Source organism: Chiloscyllium punctatum, chromosome 40, assembly GCF_047496795.1.
Source record: "Chiloscyllium punctatum isolate Juve2018m chromosome 40, sChiPun1.3, whole genome shotgun sequence".
In the NCBI taxonomy this organism is placed as follows: Eukaryota; Metazoa; Chordata; class Chondrichthyes; order Orectolobiformes; family Hemiscylliidae; genus Chiloscyllium; species Chiloscyllium punctatum.
This window is the reverse complement of record NC_092778.1, coordinates 58,317,328-58,341,073: the sequence shown is the minus strand read 5'-3', so window position 1 is coordinate 58,341,073 and position 23,746 is coordinate 58,317,328. Positions and strand designations below refer to the sequence as shown.

The window sequence follows — 23,746 nt, the reverse complement described above, 5'->3', positions numbered from 1 at the left end:
TTGGACAGTGATGCTAGAGACACCAATATTCTCTCCATCACTCAGCTCACCAAGATCTACATGCAAAGGACTTCAGAGGTTCAAGAAGGCAGCTGACCACTACCTTCCCCAGAGCAATTAAGGATGGGCAATAAATGCTGTTCAAGTAAAAACATCCACATCCGGTGAATAAATATGATAAAATGAATGCCCTTTTTTGCTGTTAATGTATGTTGGAAGAATTTGTAATTTGATAACTAACTTGGTTGCCACATTATGAATTCACGTTTTTGGGCATTTTGGAACTTGAAATGGGAGCTTTGGGCTCAGAGGTAGCAGTGCTACCCATTGCATCACAAGACCACAACCAACTAGTGACCATAATGCCATTTGAATAGCAGCGTTGTTTTTTCAGTAGTCCTAGTGAATAAAAAATAATTATAAAAGCAACTCAAAGGCATAGTAGACATTATTGCAAGTGATGGACTCTTATACCTTTTACTACAATACTATAAATGCATCTAAAGTGAATTAAATTGTGCAATGGACTACACACGGACCTTTCATCTTTGGGAACTTAGTTTGAATCCTGCCCTGACTGGTATAATTTATACCTCTTTTGTTTGTTGAATATTATAATTCTAAATTAAATCATTTGTCTTTCCGCCATACAGTTCTTGAAGCTGAACACATAATCTGACTTTTTCCTCAAACAACTTATTTTGAACTAGCTCATGGCCATTGTCATATAAACTAGGATGGACTCAGTAATAAATTCATGGATGTGATGTTAACAGTACTGTGAAAGTTGACAAAATTAGAATTTGAAAATTATGTTTATTTGCAATTCCTTGGAATTCCTTGGAAGAGCAATCTCAATACTAAGTGTAATAAACTTCAATATGAGGATAATGCTGTTGAATTTTAATTGCTTTACATCTCTATTTATTCAGTTTAGACTAATACTTTACAAAGCTATTTTGAATGATGAATAAGAAATTTGAATAATTTGAATAGTAAGCTGAAAAGGGTTCATTCGTAATAAAGGCTGTTACATTAATCTGCCTTCCTCTCAATTCAGAATGGGGATTTATCCATTTCAAGGGCCAAAATTAACATCTATCCTGTAAGTGAATAACCTAACAATAACATCATGGACTGTTGTTGAATCACATCTTGAAAATAATTGTATTCTTAATATTCAACTCAGTTCCTTGCTTTGTGACCTATGAGAGAATCATTTCATTCCCAACACCATTGGGTTTAATGAGCAAACTAGTCTGTTGTTATCAGAGCTATTATAGCAACTATTTTGTTATATATGAGTTTGGTTTGAGTTGTAATGGTGGGCTATCATCATAATGCTGGTTAACCAGTATCTATGGTGAGATTAAGCAGTTCTGAGTTGTGTTAATAGATGAGGCATTCATGTGAAGGAAATGCTGAAACAGCCAATGTTACCATATGAAAAGAATAATCTTTTAATTGATTTATGTGACAGAGTAGGCTTTCTGGATGAGTCTACCAACCATATTCTCAAATATTAAAAATAAAAATAAAGTATGTTGAAAATTCACTCACTCAGCAAGACTAAGTGACATCCCATTATTGCTGAACTATGAAATAAGACAATTTTGCTTTGCTTTTTATCACCATTCACTTTCCTCTATATCTAATCATCTTTCCTCTCTTTCCCAACTTCCCCTGATTTCTGGCTTCTGCTTTACTTCTGTTGCAACACAGACAAATATCCACATTCCGTCAATGTGTATATAACTGTAGCTAAATCAGACATTATCTGCTGAGAGGGTAGATCTGATATTGAAAGTATTTTATTGGAAATAATCTAAAGATGGACCTTGAAGGTTTCAAGAGACTGTTACTATTCATTTGGCATTTATTTCCTTGTGGGATTTTCTTTGGGAATAAACTGTCTTAAATTTTCCATGTTCCTTTTTGGAAGGGTTCTTATTTTCCTGTGGAATAATTTGCTTCAGAATACCTTTCCTCAACACCGTTGCGCATGTTGCTACACCAAATGGTCTTCAACGATTCAAGAAGACAACTCACCACTACCTTCTCAAGGGTAACTAGAAGTTAATAATAAATGTTTTCCCAGCCAGGGACAGCCACATCCCATGAATGAATTAAAATACATTTTTATTATTCATTCGTGGGATGTGGGCATCACTGGTCAGGCCAGCATTTATTGGCCATCCCTAATTACCCAGAGGGCAGTTAAGAGTCAACCACATTATCTGGTCTGAAGTCACATGTAGGATGGCAGTAGATAAGGATGGCAGTTTCCTTCCCTAAAGGACATTGGTAAACGAGATGGGTTTTTCCTGACTACTGGCGATGGATTAATGGTCATCATTGGGCTCTTAATTCCAGCCAATTATTGAATTCACATTGCATGATTTGCCTTGTTGGGATTCAAACCTAGGCTCCTGAAGATGACCTCAGTCTCCGGATGAACAGTCCAGCGATAGTGCCACTAGGCTGTCACCTCTCCTCGTTTTAATGTTAGTAACACTTTTTTTGGCAGTCAAATGATTTTTTTTGAATAAAATGTAAAAGTCTCTCTCAGCTGAGAGGCTTCTTTAAAATGTGCCTTCACGCTGAAACAGTATGCTGCCCATTCAGTGTCTGTACCACGGAATGATGGATGCTGGCTTGAGTCTGTGTTTTGCCACATGCTGAAATTATGATTGCAAACTGGCCATCTGTGGGTGGAATCAGCAAGGTCATTTCCCGCAGGGAGGGAGAAAGGAACATTTAGAAACTGAACGAACCAACACACGAACCAAGGATCTACATATAGGGTAGCATTGGAAAAATGTGGGTATTTGGTTGACTGCCCATATTGGTCATCATCTGTGAGGTGGAAAGAATTTATGTGAGAGAAACAAAAATCATATTTTATGCAATGTTTTTGCTCTGCTAAAAAAAAATCCCGCTCTTGTATGCTAGTGCAAGAATGTCATAACTATATTTCTGCCATCAAATATGTCTGCATATCATCCAGTTGATAGGTGTTCTGGCTTAATAGTTAATACAATCAATGCGCTTTGATGCTAACGCAATTTATCAATTTGTGGCCAATTTTCAGAGTGTGCGGATGGCTCCTCTTGCCTGCAAAATTACTACAATTAAAGAATTAACTCGTCACATAAATGTTTATAAAGCCACAGTCCAGGATTGCAAGAAGACCTTAAAATATTGGTTGGAAAAAGGATTAGAAGATGAGTTCTGATATCAAAATGAATAACTTTACACTAGACTAGTTTCATGTGACATGTTTTACATGAGTCAGTCCTCAAGAAAGGTCAACTTTCATGGTGATATTTCTCTGCTTGCTATCAAACTCCTGCAGATACAAGATGACAAGGGAATTGGTTACTTGCTATTTGTAACCCAGCTAGAAATTGGGCATTGATGCAGACACAGTTTTCACATCATTTGCTGCCAGTGAAAAACTGATGATTTTTTTTTCTATTATCCTGTAACATTGATTTGCTCCTTTAACAGGGGCTGTGTTTGGTATTAGCATTAACTATATCCATGTTGTTTTAGTAGAATGAGATTAAATATTCAACCATATACAAATGTCACGTTGTTTGAGATTGTTTGACTATTCTTCCCAGAAAAGATTTGGACAGTTTAGATTATATTCACTACAGTGTGGAAACAGGCCCTTCAGCCCAACAAATCTACAGCAACCCTCCGCAGAGCAACCCACCCCCCTACATTTACCCCTGACTAATGCACCTATCACTATAGGCAATTTAGCATGGCCAATTCACCTGATCTGCACATCTTTGGGCTGTGAGAGGAAACAGGAGCACCTGGAGGAAACCAACGCAGACGCGGGGAGAATATGCAAACTCCACACAGACAGTTACCTGAGGTGGGAATTGAACCTGAGCCCCTGACGCTGTGAGGCACCAGTGCTAACCACTGAGCCACCATTCCTTTTAAACGTTGAACTGATAAAGCAAATTGTATGCACATACACATGCTCTGCTAACAAAAAGAACATCTGGATCAACAATAGTTAATACACTAATAAAATGGTTCTCCAAAGCATGAAAATAATAATCGATATGTTCAGTTTTGGCAGTTGTTAAATATCTCACACTCACTGCTGGCTGCAGTAAATATGATTCCTGATGGAGGTCTTTTGTCCGAAATGTCAATTTTCCTCTCCTCGGATGCTGTTGTGCTTTTCCTGTTGTGACCTGTTGTGCTTTTCCAGCACCACCCTCTCGGTCTCACACTCACTGCTGACTGCAGTAAATATCTCACATTTTCTGGCTCTGAATAGAAAGTGAGACCAAACAGTGACAAAAAGCTTTAAAATCAGTTTAGCTTTAAGCACAAAGTGGTGGGAGCAAGCTTTGGCCAAACACTAGAATTTTGTACACAAGAATTATGTTATGTCAAGTGATGTGGAGAAGCATTGAGTAGTCATTATTTAATATTATTTGCAATGACGAGCTGTAATCTTTAACCTCCGTTAATCTGAACATGATTATTGCCCTACACCATTACAGACTCTGCAATAAAGCACCTAGGTTGACCTCTTGAGGAATGCTTTCCTTAGTTTGTCTGCAAACCTGGCAACAATGCTACATGTGATAGACCTGACTATTAAATTGAAGTTACAAGTTGATACCATTTTTATACCCCTGAATGATGCTGTTAACTAGTTAGACATCTGGCAGTGCAGACAGACCCTTACATAATAAGCAGATTGTGTGGAGGATCGATCAGAAACACTTAATCTGAGAGATTGACTAAACTTTTAACTCAGATCCACAGACAAGAAGTGGAAATCTCATCATATGATAGGTGTATAATGATATGTACAGTGTTAATCATCTTCAGAATTATGGAAGGCAATCAAGCTTACCTGTGACTCATAGCCAATAATAATGACTTTTAGAAATGGTAGAAGTATCAACCTGCTTTTTTTAAAAAAACTCAAATTTGCATCAAATATTCAGATCAAATTGAGAATCAAAATGAATTATTAAATGAAAACTTTGGACAGAGAAACATAAGAAATAGAAGCAGGAGTAGTGCATAAGGCTCCTTGAGCCTGCTCCGCCTTTCAATATGACCATGGTTATCTTATTTGGCTTCACCACCACTTTCCTGCTGGCTCACTATATCCCTTGCTTCCTTGAGGGACCAAAAAATCTGTCTATCTCAGCCTTAAGCACATGCAGTGATGGAACATCCCAATCCCCTGTGACAGAGAATTCAAAGATTTGAAAAATTGCTTGTTGTGAATACAGTTATAGAGTTATACAGCATACACAAATAAAGATATAAGATGAGAATTTAGGAGCACTTTAAAATGAAGAATTAGCTTTTAACCTTATCATATGCCCAATGCTTCATTTTACAACATATCCTGATACTTGGAGCATTGATTTGTGGCTCTGAAATTTCGCCGTTTTATGCTCCCTAAAAATCAAAGTTCATCATTGTCTGGAAGGGATTTTACATTAATTTGGCAAAGGAAATGAAGAAAAAAAGAAGAGGTAAATGTTTGGATTTTATCATACTCTGTGCCTCTTCAAAATATCTTCACATCAACATTGTCTTTGAATGCAGGTGAATGTGGCAAAGAAGTTTTGCATCGTTGTTTTGATAACTTTGAATGTCATTATTAAGCTTGGCATTGTAAAGTAGATGTGTTTCTTAAGTGTGATCACCAGAGAAATATGTTGCTTAAAAGTAAGTTCACTCTTATATTCACCAGCCTTGTATATTTTTTAGCATTGCATTGCTTTTCCAATGGAGAAAATGTTGTTAAAAAAAACCCTACAAAATGTTCTGGCATTCTGTGCTGTCATAATTTCTACTGTGATTTCAATTTCTTTGGCTAAGAGATAGAAAAGATAATTAAATCAAAGCATGTTATAGTAACCTGTCCAAATGTTTCAGGCTGCTCAGCAGCTTTCTATTTCCTTCACAATCTCTGAATACTGGTAGGATTTAATGGGCTTCCAAAACCCACAAATGGATAAAGATGGAGTAAAGGAAGAAATCCCATTTTTATTCCTCAGTTAATATGGGGAAACTGACTCCAGCAGGGTTGGGGTGTGCATTTTGAAAGAAGGCCCAAGTTTTTGCCACAATGGGGACAGTCCTGCTGTGGCAAAAATGCAAGCAGTTGGGAATGAAAAGTCTGACCCCTGAACCTGATGTTGCTCATGCTGAACAGGGCGAGTTTGGGGGCAGGCTGCAGCTCATGCTCAGCAGTCCCTGGAGGCAACTGGCCATTTAAATGATACCTGCCTCTACTGAAATCAGATTTTGGAGTATGGGACACAGAATGTGCAGGTTAGACAAATGTATTTTAATGAATTCATGGAAGGTGGGTGTCACTATCCAGGCCAGCATTTATTGCCCAGACCACATGCCCCTTGAGAGAATGCTGAGCTGGTTTCTTGAACCCCTGTTTCCTTGGGGTTTAAAGTTATCCACTGTGCTATTCGGGAGAGAGTTCCAGGATTTTAACACAGTGGCAATGAAGGAGCAATATAATACCAAGTCAGAGTTGGAAAATGTGATGCTGGAAAAGCACAGCAGGTCAGGCAGCATCTGAGGAGCAGGAGAGTCAATGTTTTGGGCATAAGCCCTTCATCAGTCATTCCTGATGAGGGGCTTAAGGCCAAAATGTCAACAGTCCTGCTGCACGGAAGCTTCCTGAAGTGCTGTGCTTTTCCAGTGCCAACTTCTCAACTTTGACTCTCCAGTATCTGCAGTCCTCACTTTCTCCGAGCAATATAATACCAAGTCAGGATGGTGGAGGGGAACTTGCAGGCAGTGGTGTTCCCATGCAAGTGTTGCTCTTGTCAAAGAGATTGAAAACTTGTAAGGTGCCTTGGTGAGTATATCTTTGTAGATAGTACACACTGCTGCTATGGCATGCCAATGGTGAAGTCAGAGAATGTTGAAGATGGTATCTGTGTAACTCATCAAGTGGGCTTCTTTGTCCTGGATAGTGCCAAGCTTCTTGAGTGTTGCCGAAGCTGCGGTCATCCAGTTTTCCATCACACTCCTGACTTGTGCCTTGTAGGTTGTGGACAGGCTTTGGAAAACCAGGAAGTGCAATATTCCTAGCTTCTGGCCTGCTTTTGTAGCCACTGTGTTTATATGGTGAATCCAGTTCAGATTGCTTTAAGATAGTGAAGCATTTCGTGATGGCAACACCACTGAATATCAAGGGCTGATGGGTAGACTTCTCTTGGAGATGATTATTACTTGGCATTTTTACCCTGAGGAACTTCTGAACAGATGGCATAGAATTGGGAAGATCAAACTCCAACATCACAACCATTTTCCCTTTTGCCAGCTATCACTCCAACTGATGGAGTGTTTCCCTCTGATTCCCACTGATACCAGTTTTGCTGATGTTCTTGCAGTCAAACACAGTCAAGTACTGCCTTCACCTCAAGGGCAGTCACTTGCAGCTCCTCACTGAAATTCAGCTCCCTTGCCCAGAATTGGGCAAGGCTGTATTGAGGTCAGCATTTTAAAGTGGCCCTGGTAGAACATAAACTGAGCATCCGTGAGCAGGTTGTTGCTAAGTATGGCACTTGATTGCACTGTCAATAACACTTTGCACCACTTTCTTGATGACTGTGAAGATGAATGGCACTGCCAAATCTATGAAAATTGTGGAGAAACATCCAAAGTTTTCAAAGAACTCTCTACAAAAATTCCTCTTTATCTCTGTCTTAAATCACCCTTTTAAAACAAAGATGTGTAGGAATTTCCCCTCTGAGGTTAGTGAACCTCTGCAATTCTTTATCAACGAGGGCTGTGGAGGCTGGTTCATTAAGTATACTCAAGGCTAAACAGATTTTTAGTCAGTAAGGAAATCAAGGGTTATGGGGGAAGAAAGTGAAGTTGAGCATAATCAGTTCAGCTATGATTGCATTGAATGGCAGAGTGGACTTGATGGGCTGAATGGCCTACTTCTGTTCCCATGTCCTATGGTGTTGAATTTAAAAGAAATCAATTAGGAAAAAGTGAGGACTGCAGATGCTGGAGATCAGAGTCAAAGAGTGTGGTGCTGGAAAAGCACAGCCAGTCAGGCAGCACCCGAGGAGCAGGAGAGTCGATGTTTTGGGTATAAGCCCTTCATTAAGAATGAGGATTGTAGACAAAGGTGGCTGAGAGATAAATGGAAGGGGGGATGGGGGGGGGCGCGGTTGGTGTGTGGTGGCAGTGGGGGGGCTGGGGAAAGGGAGCTGGGAATGCGATAGGTAGATGAAGGTGGGGTGAAAGTGATGGGTTGGAGAGGAGGGTAGAGCAGATAGGCGGGAAGAAAGATAGACAGGTAGGGCAGGTCAAGGGGGTGGCGTCGAGTTGGAAGATTGGGACTGGGATAAGGTGGGGGGAGGGGAAATGAGGAAACTGGTGAAATCTGCATTGGTCCCATGTGATTGGAGGGTCCCGAGTTGGAAGATGAGGCGTCCTTCCTCCAGTAATCGGGTGGTTAGAGTTTAGCGGTGGATAAGGTCCAGGGCCTGCATTTCCTTGGCAGAGTGGGAGGGAGGGTTAAAGTGTTCAGCCACAGGACAGTGGAGTTTGTTAGTGTGGTATCCCAGAGATGAAACAATCCACAAGTTGATGTCCTGTCTCCCCAGTGTAGAGGAGACCATATCGGGTCCAACTGATACAGTAGATGATGTTTGTGGAAGTGCAGGTAAATTTTTGTTGCAATGTTTGGTATTGCAGCATTCCTGGTAATGTAAGTTATTGTAGGATTAGTGCTGCATGACTGATTTGCCAAATTATCATTTTCGCTACAGGTACCTATCTAGAGAGCATACTGATGTAACTCCAACAGTTTATAGATTACATATGTTTAATGCATAAGTGATTAAGCAGTTGAGGGATTAAGCAGTAAACGGAAATGCTTGTTTACATAATGGATTCGTTGAAAGAATTTTAATATATTGATTGCTTTTCGTAGCAATCAGGATGTACATTTTCAGCAGTGAAATCATTAAGAAAAAATTACTTTTTCTGTCTGACATATGTCCACAGTGTGGATTTTAGATGAATTGACATGGAGAGGGGAGGCCATGAGGGGTGAAGGGAGATTGGTTAGCGAAATATTAAGATGGTATGTGAGGGTCTGGGAGAGGTATAGCTTGTACTAGTATAACTGTGATTTTGGGGCCATGGGTGTGGGTAGAGGGCAAAGATTGATATGAATGTATTGGGAAACTTGCATATGGGCACAGAGCATTAGCAAGCATGGGGTGGCATGGATGCAACATACAGCGTGAGGTGGTAAGAGCAGGGTTTATGTCTTATGTCTTTACCTTTAGTTTTACACAATGTCTGCATCCTCAGCCTGTCCCAGGAACTAACAGCCTCCTAGGTTACCTGGCCCTGCTCCCAGTCTAGTTTGTACCTTGAGATTAAAATTAGGAAACATAGGCAGCTATTTTTAAAAGTTGAGTTTGTGGAGCTAGGATTTCTCCCACTTCTTCTCATCCAATCGAGGAATGGGAATCTTGGCTCATGTGTTCACAGCCCAAAAACTAGGCCGGACAGGTGGTTAGAATGCGGAGGAAGTTTGGATTTCTTCCAAAGAAAAGCTAAGGCCTCAGTTTTCACTCCCTGTCAGTTTGATTCCTGGATTTGCAAACCTGACCCAGGCGCTAATGCTTGGGAATTTCAGATTTTCATTCCGGGGCTGGGAGGTAAATGGGTGCAGCTGACCCCAGAATGTGTACGGGGGACTTCTGGGCCATAAGCCTGCTACTGTGCTCTGACTCCACATTGAAGCTTTGAGAAAATAAAAGTAAAAATAACCTTCACCAATCATATCCCCTCAATCCACCTCTCAGGTCCCGTGCCCACTCCATACCAATACATACCAATGTACCACCATTCCCCACATGGCATCTCACCACCAGAAAGCCAGTCTCTGATCTTCTGCTTTGCCCAATTCCAAGGGCTCTCCTCATGCTAACTTAGTGCCAACTAATGTTAATACATTCTTCACCCTTCAACTTTACACCAATCAGGTGGTAGGTTCAAAACTGAAATGAGGAGGAACTCCTTCTCTCAGATGGTTGTGAATCTGTGGAACTCATTACCCCACAGTGCAGTGGATGCAGAATCAAGCAATAGACTCAAGAAAGAAATAAAATATGTTTCTGATGAAACACTAGATGATGGATTATGGGGAATAGACAAGAAAGTGGAGTTGACACCAATATATAATCAGCCATGATCCAGTTAAATGGCAGAGTGAGCATGAAGGGCTGAATTGCCTGCTCCCACTCCTAATTCATAATTCTTAACCATGCTAACTCACCAGTATCCAGCATAGGTTTACCTTAAAATTCATGCTGAAATCAAATAAAGTTCTTAAATGCAGGCTGATGAATTCATTGTTTAATCAATGATTTTTTCAAAAAGGCTATTTACTGCAGTCAATTCTTTATAAAATCAAACAATGAAATAAATGGTCCATTTCAAAAAGTTTATAAGCAGTTGGAGCTGTCAGTCAAACTGTAAACTGACGTGCACCACACTGTTCTAATGAAGGGTTGTGAAATTAACCATGCAATACTAATCGCATAATGATAGACATCAGGCTTACGTCAATAAACAGTGTATAATAATAAGCGTTGACTTTTTTTTTAAAACACAGCATTTTTTTCAAATATTTAAATAGCAGGCTTTAACATGCCACAACATCTTGACAGTTCCCTATCACAACTCTCTTTAATAACTGTATTGATAGTTCTTTTGATACTATCTTGACAATTGTAATGCCAGTACACTTGACAGTTATCTTGATGGTCGAATGGATTTCTGCGCTTCATACATATGATCATGCCTGCTTTTAACAATCTTAAAGGGCACCTTTCCTCACACAAATCGCACTTAAATACACATAATGATGGATTCAAGAACAGCTCCCTCCCCACTATTATTAGACTTTTGAATGGACCTCTGAAATTTTAAATTTAATGTTGATCTCGCTCTTTGTCCCCGTTCTCCACAGCCGTAACATTGTATTCCTCGTTCTGTTTTATTACCCTAATGCATTTTGTATGGTGTGGTCTGCCAGTACTGCATGCTAAACAAAACTTTTCATTGTACGGAGGTGCACGTGACAACAAATTAAATCAAAAAACTTGATCTTCACTGAAAATGCTGATTCAGAAGGATGTCTTGTCTTTCGAAAACAGCACCTTGCCTCCCCAAGGCTCCAGTGAAATTTTTCTTCCGACAGTAATGTTCTTCAATATCAACCTCCATGATGGTAACTTATGGAAGTAGACTATGTATTTATTGCAGACTGGCAAAGGCACTGAGTAATTAGTGTTTTTGAATTTAATAGCATAAGCTGCTTTGTTTTACTTTTTTGGTTGTGGTTTGTGAAGCTGTGGGATTTCTGAGCTGCAGAATTAATGCAAATTTATTTCTGCTCAGCTGAAAAAATGTTTTGCTGATTCGTGTTGCTGTTTGTCACAGCAAGAAACAGTAAAATGGAAATGGCAGTGACGGAATGCTCAATGCAGCCAACTTGGTTCATTAATAACTAATCACCACACAGGGTGATACTGAACCAGTCAGGTCAGAAAGACCCTTTGTCTGGTCTGGAGTTGACTGTTTTTGGTCTTAGAATCTTGAGGACATTGAAATTATGAACAGTATGTGAGGAAAGCTAATGTTGTGACCCTAAAAACAAATTGTCATTGCACTCATAGACAGAATTAAACTTCCTTTATGTGAACTTTTCTGGAAATTGTTTCTCACTTAGAGTCACAGAGTCAGAGAGATATATAGCACGGAAACAGACCCTTCGGTCCAACTCATCCATGCTGACCAGATATCCTAAACTAATCTAGTCCCATTCGCCAGCACTTGGCCCATATCCCTCAAAATCTTTCTTTTTCATCTTTCCCGTCCAGATGCCTTTTAAATGCTGTAGTTATACCAAACTCCACCACTTCCTTTGGCAGCTTAGTCCATACACATACCACCCTCTGCGTGAAAAAGTTGCCCCTTAGGTCCATTTTATATCTTTCCTCTCTCTTCTAAATCTATGCCCTCTAGTTCTGGACTCCCCCACCCCAGGGAAAAGACTTTATCTATTTATCCTAGTCATGCCCCTCATGATTTTATAAACCTCTATAAAGGTCACCCCTCAGCCTCCAAAGCTCCAGGGAAAACAGCCCCAGTCTATTCAGCCTCCCGCTATAGCTCAAGTCCTCCAACCCTGGCAACATTCTTGTAAATATTTTCTGAATCCTTTCAAGTTTCACAACATATATCCTGTGCAGCCACAACATGACCTCCCAATTCCTATATTTAATGCTTTGACCAATAAAGGAAAGCATACCAAATGCCTTCTTCACTACCTTATCTACCTATGACTCTACTTTCAAGGAACAATGAACCTGCACTCCAAGGTCATTTTGTTCAGCAACACTCATCAGGACCTTAGCACTAAGTGTATAAGTCCTGCTAAGATTTGCTTTTCCAAAATGCAGCACCTCGTATTTATCTAAATTAAACACCATCTGCCACTCCTTAGCCCATTGGCCCATCTGATCAAGATCCCGTTGTAATCTGAGGTAACCTTCTTCGCTGTCCACTGCACCTCCAATTTTGGTGTCATTTGCAAGCTTACTAACTATATTTTCTATGTTCACATGAAAATCATTTATATAAATGATGAAAGGTAGTGGACCCAGCACCGAGCCTTTTGGCACACCATTGGTCACAGGCCTCCAGTCTGAAAAGCAACACTCCACCACCACTCTCTGTCTTCTACCTTCAAGCCAGTTCTATATCCAAATGACTAGCTCTCCCTGTATTCCATGAGATCTAACTTTGCTAACCAGTCTCCCATGAGGAACCTGAAGGCTCATTTACAGTCCATTTTGTTTGGGGATTTGCCCTAACCTGACAGGGAAAGCTACTAAGTAGTCTTCTTCATGAGGATTCTCTGTTTTTTTTATTTCTTAGAGGAGGAATACCACAGGCCATCCAGGAGACCAAACTTAAAGGGAAGAAACACCAAAGATTTAGATTGTCTACAGTTACCTAACTACCAGGGAGTATTATCCCAAAAGACCATTCCCAATGTACTCATGAGGAGCTTATATGTCTTGTGAGGGTGTCTACAGCAGATCTTGGAGTTGATGTTCACCCTGATCTATTGCTTCAGGGTGATCTACTTTGGAGAGAACCCTGCAGTGATTTGGCCAAGAAGAACAGCAGCATTCAGAAGGCTTTGTAATGATTTTGTACCTAGCTAAGTTGGCTCAATGGCTGGGTTTGGAATACAGAGTAATATTAACAATGTGGGTTCAAGTCCTGCACTGACTGAGGTTCCTCCTTCTTGACCTTTCCCCTTGCCTGAAGAGCGGTGAACATCAGGTTAAACCATAACAACTTTGCTTTTTACTTAACATGGTCACCATTATGTAGCTTTACCCAGTTGGCAAAGATGAAAATTTTACCCTATTAAATTTTCATATAGTGATCAGAAGTCCTCAACTTAATTATTCCATTTTCCACCTAATGACGACAGTAATCACTTTTAGATAAGATCTTACATTGTTCTGTTGGTAGAGATTATAATATCTCCATAATGATGTATATCATTTCCAACCTTGATTACCCTGTCCCTCTTAATGGATGAATAGTTCCAACAGCTAACATGGACAAAAAAGTGATAAGAGTTATAAATCTATTGAGATAATATATTGTTCCCTTCAACTTGCTAATGTTCATAAAGCAAGAATAATTCATCCCATTCATGCTAATATTTCTGTCCTGACCTGCTGCACAGTTCCACTGAAGCACAAAGCAAGCTTCAGGAACACCACAAAGGCACTGTACAGCGAGAGGGCTCAAGATTAAATTCAATAACTTTAGAAACTGACTGTATTATGTTGTTTGCCATTTTTCTTACATCTCTCCCCCCTCATTCCCCTGTTGTTTTCATGCCTTGTTTACTTTGCACTGAGTAGAGGGAACTAATTTGATCCCTTTCACTCCTTAATTTTACTTACCTTTTTTTTTCTCCACTACTATCAATCTTTTTGTCTTTTGCACTGGGTCTCCACAGCAGTCAATCCTCTTGCGCCTTCTCTGCCTCTGTCAAAAAGAATAAAAAATAACCTATTTTCCAACACCTGTCAGTTCTGAAGAAGTCATACTGGACTTGAAATGTTAACACTGTTTCTCTCTGCACGGATACTGCCAGCCCTGCTGAGTTTCTCCAGCATTCTCTGTGTTTGTTTCAGATTTCCAGGATCTGCAGTGTTTTGCTTTCATTACCACAAAGTTTGCAAGGATGGTGGACCCCTCTTATGGACATCAATGCTCATTTGTGCCACAGCTTGATCATAATTTTGTGTTTCTCAGACTTTGTCAGATAGAATTGGATTTAGCCTGCTTAAAGTTGTCTCATCACCCTTGTCATTTTGTTTGAGAGATTTAATGAACTTGGCATAATATTGCATGAAGCTGGTGTCAGCTGGAAACCTTAAGAATGGAACCAACTGACTGAGAGATACAGACATCTGATGATGGGCCAACTTTAGTGGGGGAGATTGACTATACTGACAAGGCACACAAGGCTATGGGCCAAGTGCTAGAAAATGGGATTAGCAGAATTAAGTGGTTGTTTTTGACTGGCACAGACTCAATGGGCTGAAAAACCTTTCTCTGCACTGTAGACCTCTACGGCTGTATGACAAGAAAAAGGACAATGAGATGGTCACCCGCCATCTACCAAACCAACTGTAAATTACAGCATCTTTCCATTGTGAAGGTGAACACGGTCCATTCAACACATCACACACTGGGGAGAATCTTTCTTGGTCTTGAGGTGCAGGGCCAACGGTGAGAAATTTGGGGGAATGTGCTGAGAATGAAAGGTGGCTCAGTGGTTAGCACTGCTGCCTCACAGCACCAGGGAGCCAGGTTCAATTCCAGCCTCAGGTGACTGTCTGCATGGACTTTACACGTTGTCTGCGTGGGTTTCCTCACACAATCCAAAGATGTGCAGGTTAGGTAAATTGGCCATGCTAATTTGCCCATAGTATTCAGAGATGTGTAGGTGCATTAGTCAGGGGGATGGGTCTGGATGGGTTACTCTTTAGAGGATCAATGTGGACTTGTTGGGCCAAATGGCCTGTGTTCACACTGTAGGGTTTCTATGAAATTATATTTTCTCCATTGAGAAAAAGATGTCTAATTTTCCATTTATGATTTCAACAATTAGATATTGCCAGCAAACAACAAGGGCCCTCATTCCACACATTTGCACTTATGACTGATAAATGTTGCCTCCATTTCAAGGGGCTGAATGGCCATTCCTGTTCCTTGAGCTTGTTCAAAACACACTCCTGAGGAAAATCACACAACGTCATAGTAATGTTCATCAGAGCTGTTGAGAGCTTGGCAAAAACCTCATGCTGATACTCACCCACACACTCCCACACGACCCATCCGGCGACCTTGCAAATTATTCAACATATGGGAAGTGTTTAGTATCTTATTGTCTCTACAGCACAGATGTATATTGCTTACATTGACCTCCAATACAATGTCGTGTTGATCTTAATTTCATTAAAAGATAATTGCATCACATGTTGTACATAATTGCACATTCCTTTATCGAGACAGTTCAAGAAATCAAAATGATGCTGAAATTGAGCTCAATATTTCAAGAAAGACAGTTATGTGCAGATTATACAGTATGCGAGATCACAGAACAGGTTGAAGACCAAGAACTGAGACTTGCAAATTTCTCATTTAATGCAAAAAAACTTAGTACTTTAAGAATAAGATTACATATGCAAAAAATGTAAAATGTCTTTGGAACAGAATATGGACGATGTGAATGGGCAAAAAAGCTTGGAAGTGGTTATTAGGAAGGGAAAATATTTATTTGCAATCACGGAAAAAGTCTATTGGGTTTGATAACATCCAATTTGCATTGCAAATTTGCTACAATACAGATTGTATTGAGTCAAATCCTGCAAAATGTGTTATGTGCAGTTTCTTTGCCAATGTGCTGTGTCTTACTAAACCAAGGTCTGCAAGGTACAGGGTTTGGAATGAGTGACTTGCAGATGCTCAGTTTAGTCTTCCAACAATTTATCAAATAGGAGCTAGAAACACACATCAGAAAGTTGACAAAAAGCCCTGGAAGATAGTGAGTACAATGTATGCTTCAGAATTTTACGTTCGGGGTAATTCACTTAATATTTCCTGCAGGGTAAACTGTTGCCAAGTATTGCTCATTTCTATTTAAAGTTGTTTCAACTTCTGTGCAAGAAGGCTCAGCGTTTATCCTAATCTTCAGTTCTGAAGAAGATTCATAGCAGACTCAAAATGTTAACTCTGTTCCTCTCCACAGATGCTAGCAGATCTGCTGAGTTTTTCCAGCATTGTCTGTGCTTGTTGCATATTTTTCCAGCATCTGTATTACTTTGCTTTTATTATTTAGTAAATCCTAATTGACGTGTTTCAAATTACGGAGGGCTTTAATCGTGTAGATGTCGCAACATATTGCTACTTGTGGGGATTTGCAAAATCAGTGGTCATGAATATAAGTTTGTCACTAATAAATACAATAGGGAATTCAGGAGAAACTGCTTTACTCAGTGTTGAGACTATTAAACTTGCCACCGTATAGTCATAGAGTTGTACTGCACAGAAACAGACCCTTCAGTCCAATTGGCCCATGTCGACCAGGTATTCTAAATTAATCTTATCAAATTTGCCAGTATTTAGCCCATATCCCTCTTAACCCTTCCTATTCATGTACCCATCCACATATCTTTGAAATGTATTTATACCAGCTCCAGCACCTTCTCTGGCCACCTCCTGTACCAAAAGGAGTAACTGAAGCAAATATTATGGGTGGAATCTGATAGGGGCCTGAGTTACGTGGGCTATGGCAGGATCTGCAACAGAATTGGACAAGGTGTCCAGTGGGGTCCATTTCGATGTTGGGAGCCACTTGCTGTGCCTTTTTCTTTTACTCAGCAGTGATGAGTTGCCAATTCAGGGGATTATTGCTCATTAAACACCTTGTTAAAAACATAACACACCTCATTAACATTTAGCTTCCTAACTTATCAAAAGCTTGACCTGGAAGGCAGAGTGGGCACCTGGGGAACTCAACTTGCAGCTGGCTGTGAGGTGTCTCCATGTTGATCAGCACCAACCTGATCATGATTCATAAACACCACTCACATGCACCCTTCATCCATGGACATTCGCATCTGACCGTGCCACTGCCTCATGATCTTCATGGTGCCTCTCTGATGCACTTGCAGGTTGCTTTCCACCAGCAACTAGTGTTGAAAGGCTGCAACAGCTGGACAAGGTTATATCTCAGGGCTGCTCACTTGCTCTCTTCACACTCGTTCACTGAGCGTCCACCAGCTTGCTTGCAGCATCCATACATTGCCTTGTTAACACGTTGATGCTGCAGCCAGAGGCAAAGGGTATTAGTACTGCCATATCAACAAGCTCTTTCATGTAGACACCACAGGAAGGCTGCTTGTCAGCAGGGATCTGTTTGGCGTGACAAGGGTGGACATCCTGATGTATGGCACACGACGGTTTTTATCTAATACCTACAGCCGCCAATGTGGCAAACACATCATCTGTATACACAAATAGCTATGTTGGAAAGTGAGTGGGGTCTAGTCCTCAGTCCAGTCAAAGGGAGGATGGGAGGTGGCGGGCTCCATTGTTGGTCAAGGTTCCTGGTATCATCACTCATGGACTCAGTCCACGCAAAGCCCCAGGAGTTTGGCCATGGTCAGTCATCAACTTGGGCCAGTTACAGTCAGGGGACCTATCCAGCATCAGATTGAGGAGTGGGCAGCAGTCCGTCCTGTAGGGCCAGCAGCAGCAGTCAGGGTAATCATGCCTTGTTAGTCAGAGAGCTGTAAAGACAGTGACTAGGGTCTAGTCAGTCATGTCCAGGGGCTGATCTTCCAAGTTGGTCAGAGGTCTGTGGCAAATGCAGTTCTGGATGTCTGTCTGTTGAATATTAAGGAGGGTGCAAGGTGGGGGCCTTTTGGAGCAGCATCGGGGTCATCCCAAACAGGGTCGAAGTGTTCGAGGGGGTGCGGAGCAGAGGCATTTGCAGAGATGGAGACAAGGATGGCTGTGGGGATTACGCAAGGTGCATTGGATGTGACAGAATAGCGTCATAGGGCGGGGTAGGCTGTGACAGAGGAAACTTAGTGGCACTGACCACCACCCTAGTCTCCTCTATGGGAGCATAGAGGAGCAGGGTGGCATCATTAAGGTGCAATGTCAGGGTTTAAGGGTATGGTGGACACTTGGATGCAAAGTTCAATATAGTGGAATATAACATTGGAGGGAGGGGTGGAAATGGGCTGACAGGATGGAAAGGGGTCATTGATGCTTGGGGTGGCGGGGGTTGGGGGGCACCTGGTGACCAGATTGGACCCAGAACTAACAGTGCTCACTGTGAGCTAGCTTCCCTGCCATCACTCCCCATTCTCTGGAAACGCACGTTTCAACACCCAGGGTGGGCTAAGTCACTGTTAGTTTGATGGGAAAATGTGTGAGACCTTTGTCTAGGCTGGCCACAACAAAGACTTTGAATTCTTTTTACAATCCAGCCATATCATACTTTGAGTAGGATGACATTGGCTGGTTCAAAAGATGGAGAGTAATTACAAGATCTTCTTGAATGAAAGAAAGAAGAGTTTTATTGCTCAATCCTGAGAAAAATAATAAGATGTGCCAACAAATACACACAAACACAACGATAAAGTTTATGCAGTTAAAAAAATGTCCTAAGAATCGTTAGGCATCAGGTTTAAAATGAGACCCGTTATTTAATTGGTGACTTGTATCCTCTGCAATGACAAAATTTGTAGCTATCTTTGAATTCTTGGTAGATTGATGTTTCTCCCATTTGCTTTGTCATCTAGTCTTTTTTAGAGCCTGAGAGAAAACAGGGAGACAGCTCTCTCTTGTTCTCCTGTTATAAATATATCTTTCCCTCTCTCTGTTCTTCCCAAAAGCAGTTGCCTGTTTTCCTATGTCTGACCTTCTGGATGATTTACAGCAGGTTTCACACAAATATGTGAAACTTCCAGAAAATTATAAATCGAACAGGAGGCACAGGTCTGATTGACTGATTTCGATCTTTTGACAACATGTAATTTTCTATAGACATTGAGACTTGGTTGTTGATGTTCCCGTGAAGCTTGGCTCAACCTGGTTGGATATTCACTCCAACGATCTTAAGTTAATGTTTTTTGTTGAGGAGCATTGGCATTTAGAGCACAGAAGGAGGCCATCCAGCCCATCACATCTGGTACTAGTTAACAAAAATCTGATTACACTGATTTCATTTTCCAGCTCTTGTAGCCCTGGAAGCTCTGGCAAATCACAAGTGGATATCGAAATGCTGCTAAATGTTACAAGAGTTTCTGACTCATCCACTCTATCATGCAGTGAGTTCCAAGGAAAAGAATTCTCTGCAACATTCCCTTTTAAGAATAATTTTGATCCGTGAAATGTCCTACATATTATCATCAAACGATGCAAGATGAAACTTGATAGCCCACTTTTACCACTGTCATAACAAATAGCAATGAACCAGTAGGTAGGAGTGCAATGTTAAGTAGTTGTTTTGGATTGAAGGAACCATCCCTGGTCTTAACATAAGTCAGTATTGGGCACATGGAGCAGGAACCTGGGTTAAATGGTGGAGATCTGGATAGGGAAGCCCTAATTCTGCCTGCAGACTCTACACCTAATTTTTCAGTTCCCACAAACAAGTTAAAAATCAAACATTTAACATATTTGGCAACTCGATTGGTCCCAACTCCTTTGTCCCGCTCGGCTGACTTGCTATGGACACAGTTTAAACAGCAGCCATACTCCAGTGAGATAGTCAGGGCTGGATCTCTATAATCAAAGACTGATCTGACCAGTTTTTGCAAAATGTCTTTCCTGTCCAGGTTAAAATTGCAGCATGTGAGCAAGGTGTTTGTCCCACAAGCGATTTTAACTACCCACTTGTGTGGTGTTTACTGGGCAGGTTGGGAAGAAGCACACTACCAGTCATTGCTGTTTTTTAACCAAAGATAAATTTTGAACCCAAAATGGCTTGGTTCAGTCCTAGCTTTGGTAATTTGGAAGAATTTAAATCCAGATGAAGTCAGGATTCTTTGGATGCAATTTATTTTCATTGACAAAATAGCCCAGCAGTTGGATATGTTTCCATTGCAGCTCTAATGTAATCTTAAACTCATTGCCCATTCAACTGATCCTAACGATTGCTGTCAAATGCTTTGAATGGATGTTGAGGGGCTCCCACCAAATTACTGGCAGCAGGTTGTAGTGAGAAACATAATGAATTGAAGAAGAATCAATAGCTATTATGGAGAGCACGGTGACTGTTACTAATACAATGCCATTTTACTTAATGAAAAATTGATCTTTGGCTCCATTGATAAGCAATCTTGTCAACCAAGTTCACTTAAACAATAATGATTGTCAACCAGATTGCTGCATGGAACATTGACCTATATAGCTCTCTTTCTTCCATTAAGATGTTTTACAAACCTCTTTGACTGTGTTTTTGATCACCTGTGTCCTCATCTGGCTTTGTTACATTTTGTCTGAATTGCTCTTGCCAAGCGCCATGTGACACCTTTTTCAGATTTCCCCAAAGCAAGTTACCGTATCCATTGCATTTTTAATTGACTGCCAATTTTATTCACTGTGTTTTGTTTTCAATTGTTAAAACGCCTCTTCATTCCAATTGCAGGATCAGCAATCAACATTTTTCCAGTTTGGTGCTTCCATTCAACAACAAGTTGGAGTGATGCTAAATATCATGGAAGAATATGACTGGCATGAGTTTTCCATTGTAACCAGCACCTTTCCTGGATACCATGAGTTTATCAGTATACTAAAAACAATAGTTGAAAACAGTTTTGTTGGCTGGGAGCTACTCAGCACCATCACATTAGATGCTGTTGATGGGGATTCAAAGGCTCAAATCCAGTTGAAGAAAATACAATCGTCAGTCATTCTGCTGTACTGTTCGAAAGATGAAGCCATATTTATACTGGAGGAAGCCCGTTCACTGGGCCTTACAGGCTATGGTTTCATTTGGATTGTGCCCAGTCTGGTAACAGGTAACACAGACATCATACCAGAGGCATTTCCAGCTGGGTTAATTTCCGTATCGTACGATGAGTGGGACTACACCCTGACAGAAAGGGTGACGGATGGCGTTGGGATCATAACAACAGCTGCTTCTGCCATGATGGAACAATATGGATACATTCCGGAAGCAAAAACGAGTTGCTATGGCCAACTGGAGAGGAAAGTTCTTCCATTCCTTTCACTGCACAAGTAAGTTCCTGATGTGCATGCACAATTCTGAGAACACACATCACGCAGTATCTGACATTTCTATATTTACTTTTCTACTAATGAAACACTGTTGGGAATGAAAAACAAAGAAAACAACAGATAATATTTGCAGGACATGTAAGACCTCCCTTAGGTCAGAATTAAGCGAATGACTATTGCACATAGTAGAGCTCTGACTACAATCGATGGAACATCAGGACCTGGTTCCTGTCTTATTCTGGGTTTCTAATCAGGTAGATGTGGTTGGGAGAATTACTGACTGAAAGCAATTTGAACATGGCTTCAGGGAAAATTCACAGATTCTTTACCTGAGGTTACTTTAGTGCACTTGTTCACAGTCAAAGTAAAACAGTAAGAAACCTAGGAGGAAGCTATTGTCTCATTTGAGCACAGAAACCAGGGTGTAGAGACAACATACCCAGAAGAAAGAAGAGAGGGAATTGTAAATTTGTATGTATGTATGTATATAAAAATAATCTGCTTAAAACATATTTACTAAAAGGTTCGGGGGGAAAAGAGAATTGAGTAAAGAAAGATTAAAGACCATTGAATATCCAGTGCATTTGACCACATCTAATTAAGTCATCAGTGAATGATACATTTCCTGTGGGCTCCACAAAATCTGAAAGTTCACCTGTGGTTAAAAGCAGCAGCTATTTTACGCTCTGGAAACATTGTGGAATTTGCTTAAGCGACTAGGCCACTGCCAAGACAGTTATCTTGAGAAGTGTTGACATAGTTTCTACGTTCCTGTGGGTGTTATGATATCTTCTAAATTTATTAGTTGACTTTATTTTTAAAGAAACCTGCAGTTCCGGATGACAATTGTCAACTTGCTTCTGCATCATCTTTCCACTGAGAACGAATGGGAATATAATGGCGCCATGATGTCAGCAAATCTTAAGAGAACTTGATGGATGCTTGAAAAATAAACGCTGTGACGTAGGGGCATGAATGTGGAAATAATTGGATGGCCCTTTCAAAGAGGTATCAAAGGCATGCTGGGCCAAATGGCCTACTGTCCTGTGTCAATTTATGAATTATGTAAAAGCAAGATACTGCAGATCATGAAGCATCTATGGAAAGATAATGAATGAAAACTGGTGAAGGGATTCTAAAGGATCCCACAAGAGCAGAGAACATAGCATGCAGGGTGACGTCATTAGACAGGCTGTGAAATTTCAATTGATACTGGGGTTGGCTGCAGGAATAAAGTCAATGGTGTTTTTGCAGTGAGCTGGACTTCATACTGGGCTCTGGTTCTGACTAGTAAGATATTTGCATCCCATGAACATTCATTCGTGTGAAACATTTTAAAAATTGATATCCTACCTTGAAGATTAGACCATGCATAAAAGTGAGCTATGCACAGTAATCTCATGGCACCTGGTCCACCCACAATTGTGGTGTGCTACAGTCAGCTACATGCAGTTGTGTGCTAGGTCAGCAGCCTTCAATGTGTACTTCTCCAGCACAAGGGAGTGGAGCAGGAGAATGGACCCTTGCATGGAATCTCAGGGTCGGTCAGTGGTAAGGGGAGTTGTGGAGTGGGATTTGAAGGAATGGACATGGTGGGACAGAGGGGCATGGAGGAGTGAAATGGAAAGGGTTTGGCATCCTGGGTGTGGTGGTGGTGGGTTGCGGCCTATCAGTCAAGGTAAATAAATATTGGGACCAAAGGGTGTGTCAGTATTGTCCACAAATGTGTCGTAAGATCATAAGATATAGGAGCAAAAATAGACCATCGAGTCTGTCCCGTCATTCGATCATGACTGATTCTCAAACCCAATCTCTTGCCCTTATCCGTGTAATCTTTGAATGCCTTACTAATCAAGTAGCTATGTCTCTGTCTTAAATACACAGCCTTCTGCACCAATGAGTTCCACAGATTAACTACTCTCTCTCTGAAGAAATCCCCCTCATCCCCCAGTTCTGAAGGCTCTCCCCCTCACTCTGAGGCTTTGCCATCACGTCCTACCAGTGGAAATATCTTCACCATGTTCACTCTAAGCAGGCCTCTCAGCATACTGGATGTTTCAGTGAAATTCCCTCTTACCTTTCGAAACTCCATTGAGTACCCACCCAGAATCCTCAACCGCTTCTCAAATGACAAGTCTTTCACCTCTGGGATCATTCTTGTAAACCTCCTCTCTACCGTCTCCAAGGCCAGTACATTCTTTCTTAGATACAGGGCAAAAACTGCTCACAATATTCCAAATGCAGCCTGACCAGACTGTTAGACAGAATCAGCAGAACATCCCTATTCTTGTATTTGAGCTCTCTTGAAATGAATACCATC

General features: G+C 40.9%; 1 protein-coding gene across 6 annotated transcripts in view; it reads left to right on the top strand.

Annotated features, from left to right (window-relative positions):
• The window catches only part of grin2aa (glutamate receptor, ionotropic, N-methyl D-aspartate 2A, a), a 304,643-nt gene that overhangs the window by 104,900 nt on the left and 175,997 nt on the right, over window positions 1–23,746 (top strand). For all 6 annotated transcript variants that reach the window (XM_072559998.1, XM_072559997.1, XM_072560002.1 and 3 more), the window contains exon 4: window positions 20,834–21,426. In XM_072559998.1, coding sequence (XP_072416099.1) covers window positions 20,834–21,426 — 593 coding nt within the window. The remainder of the gene's footprint in view (window positions 1–20,833; window positions 21,427–23,746) is intronic.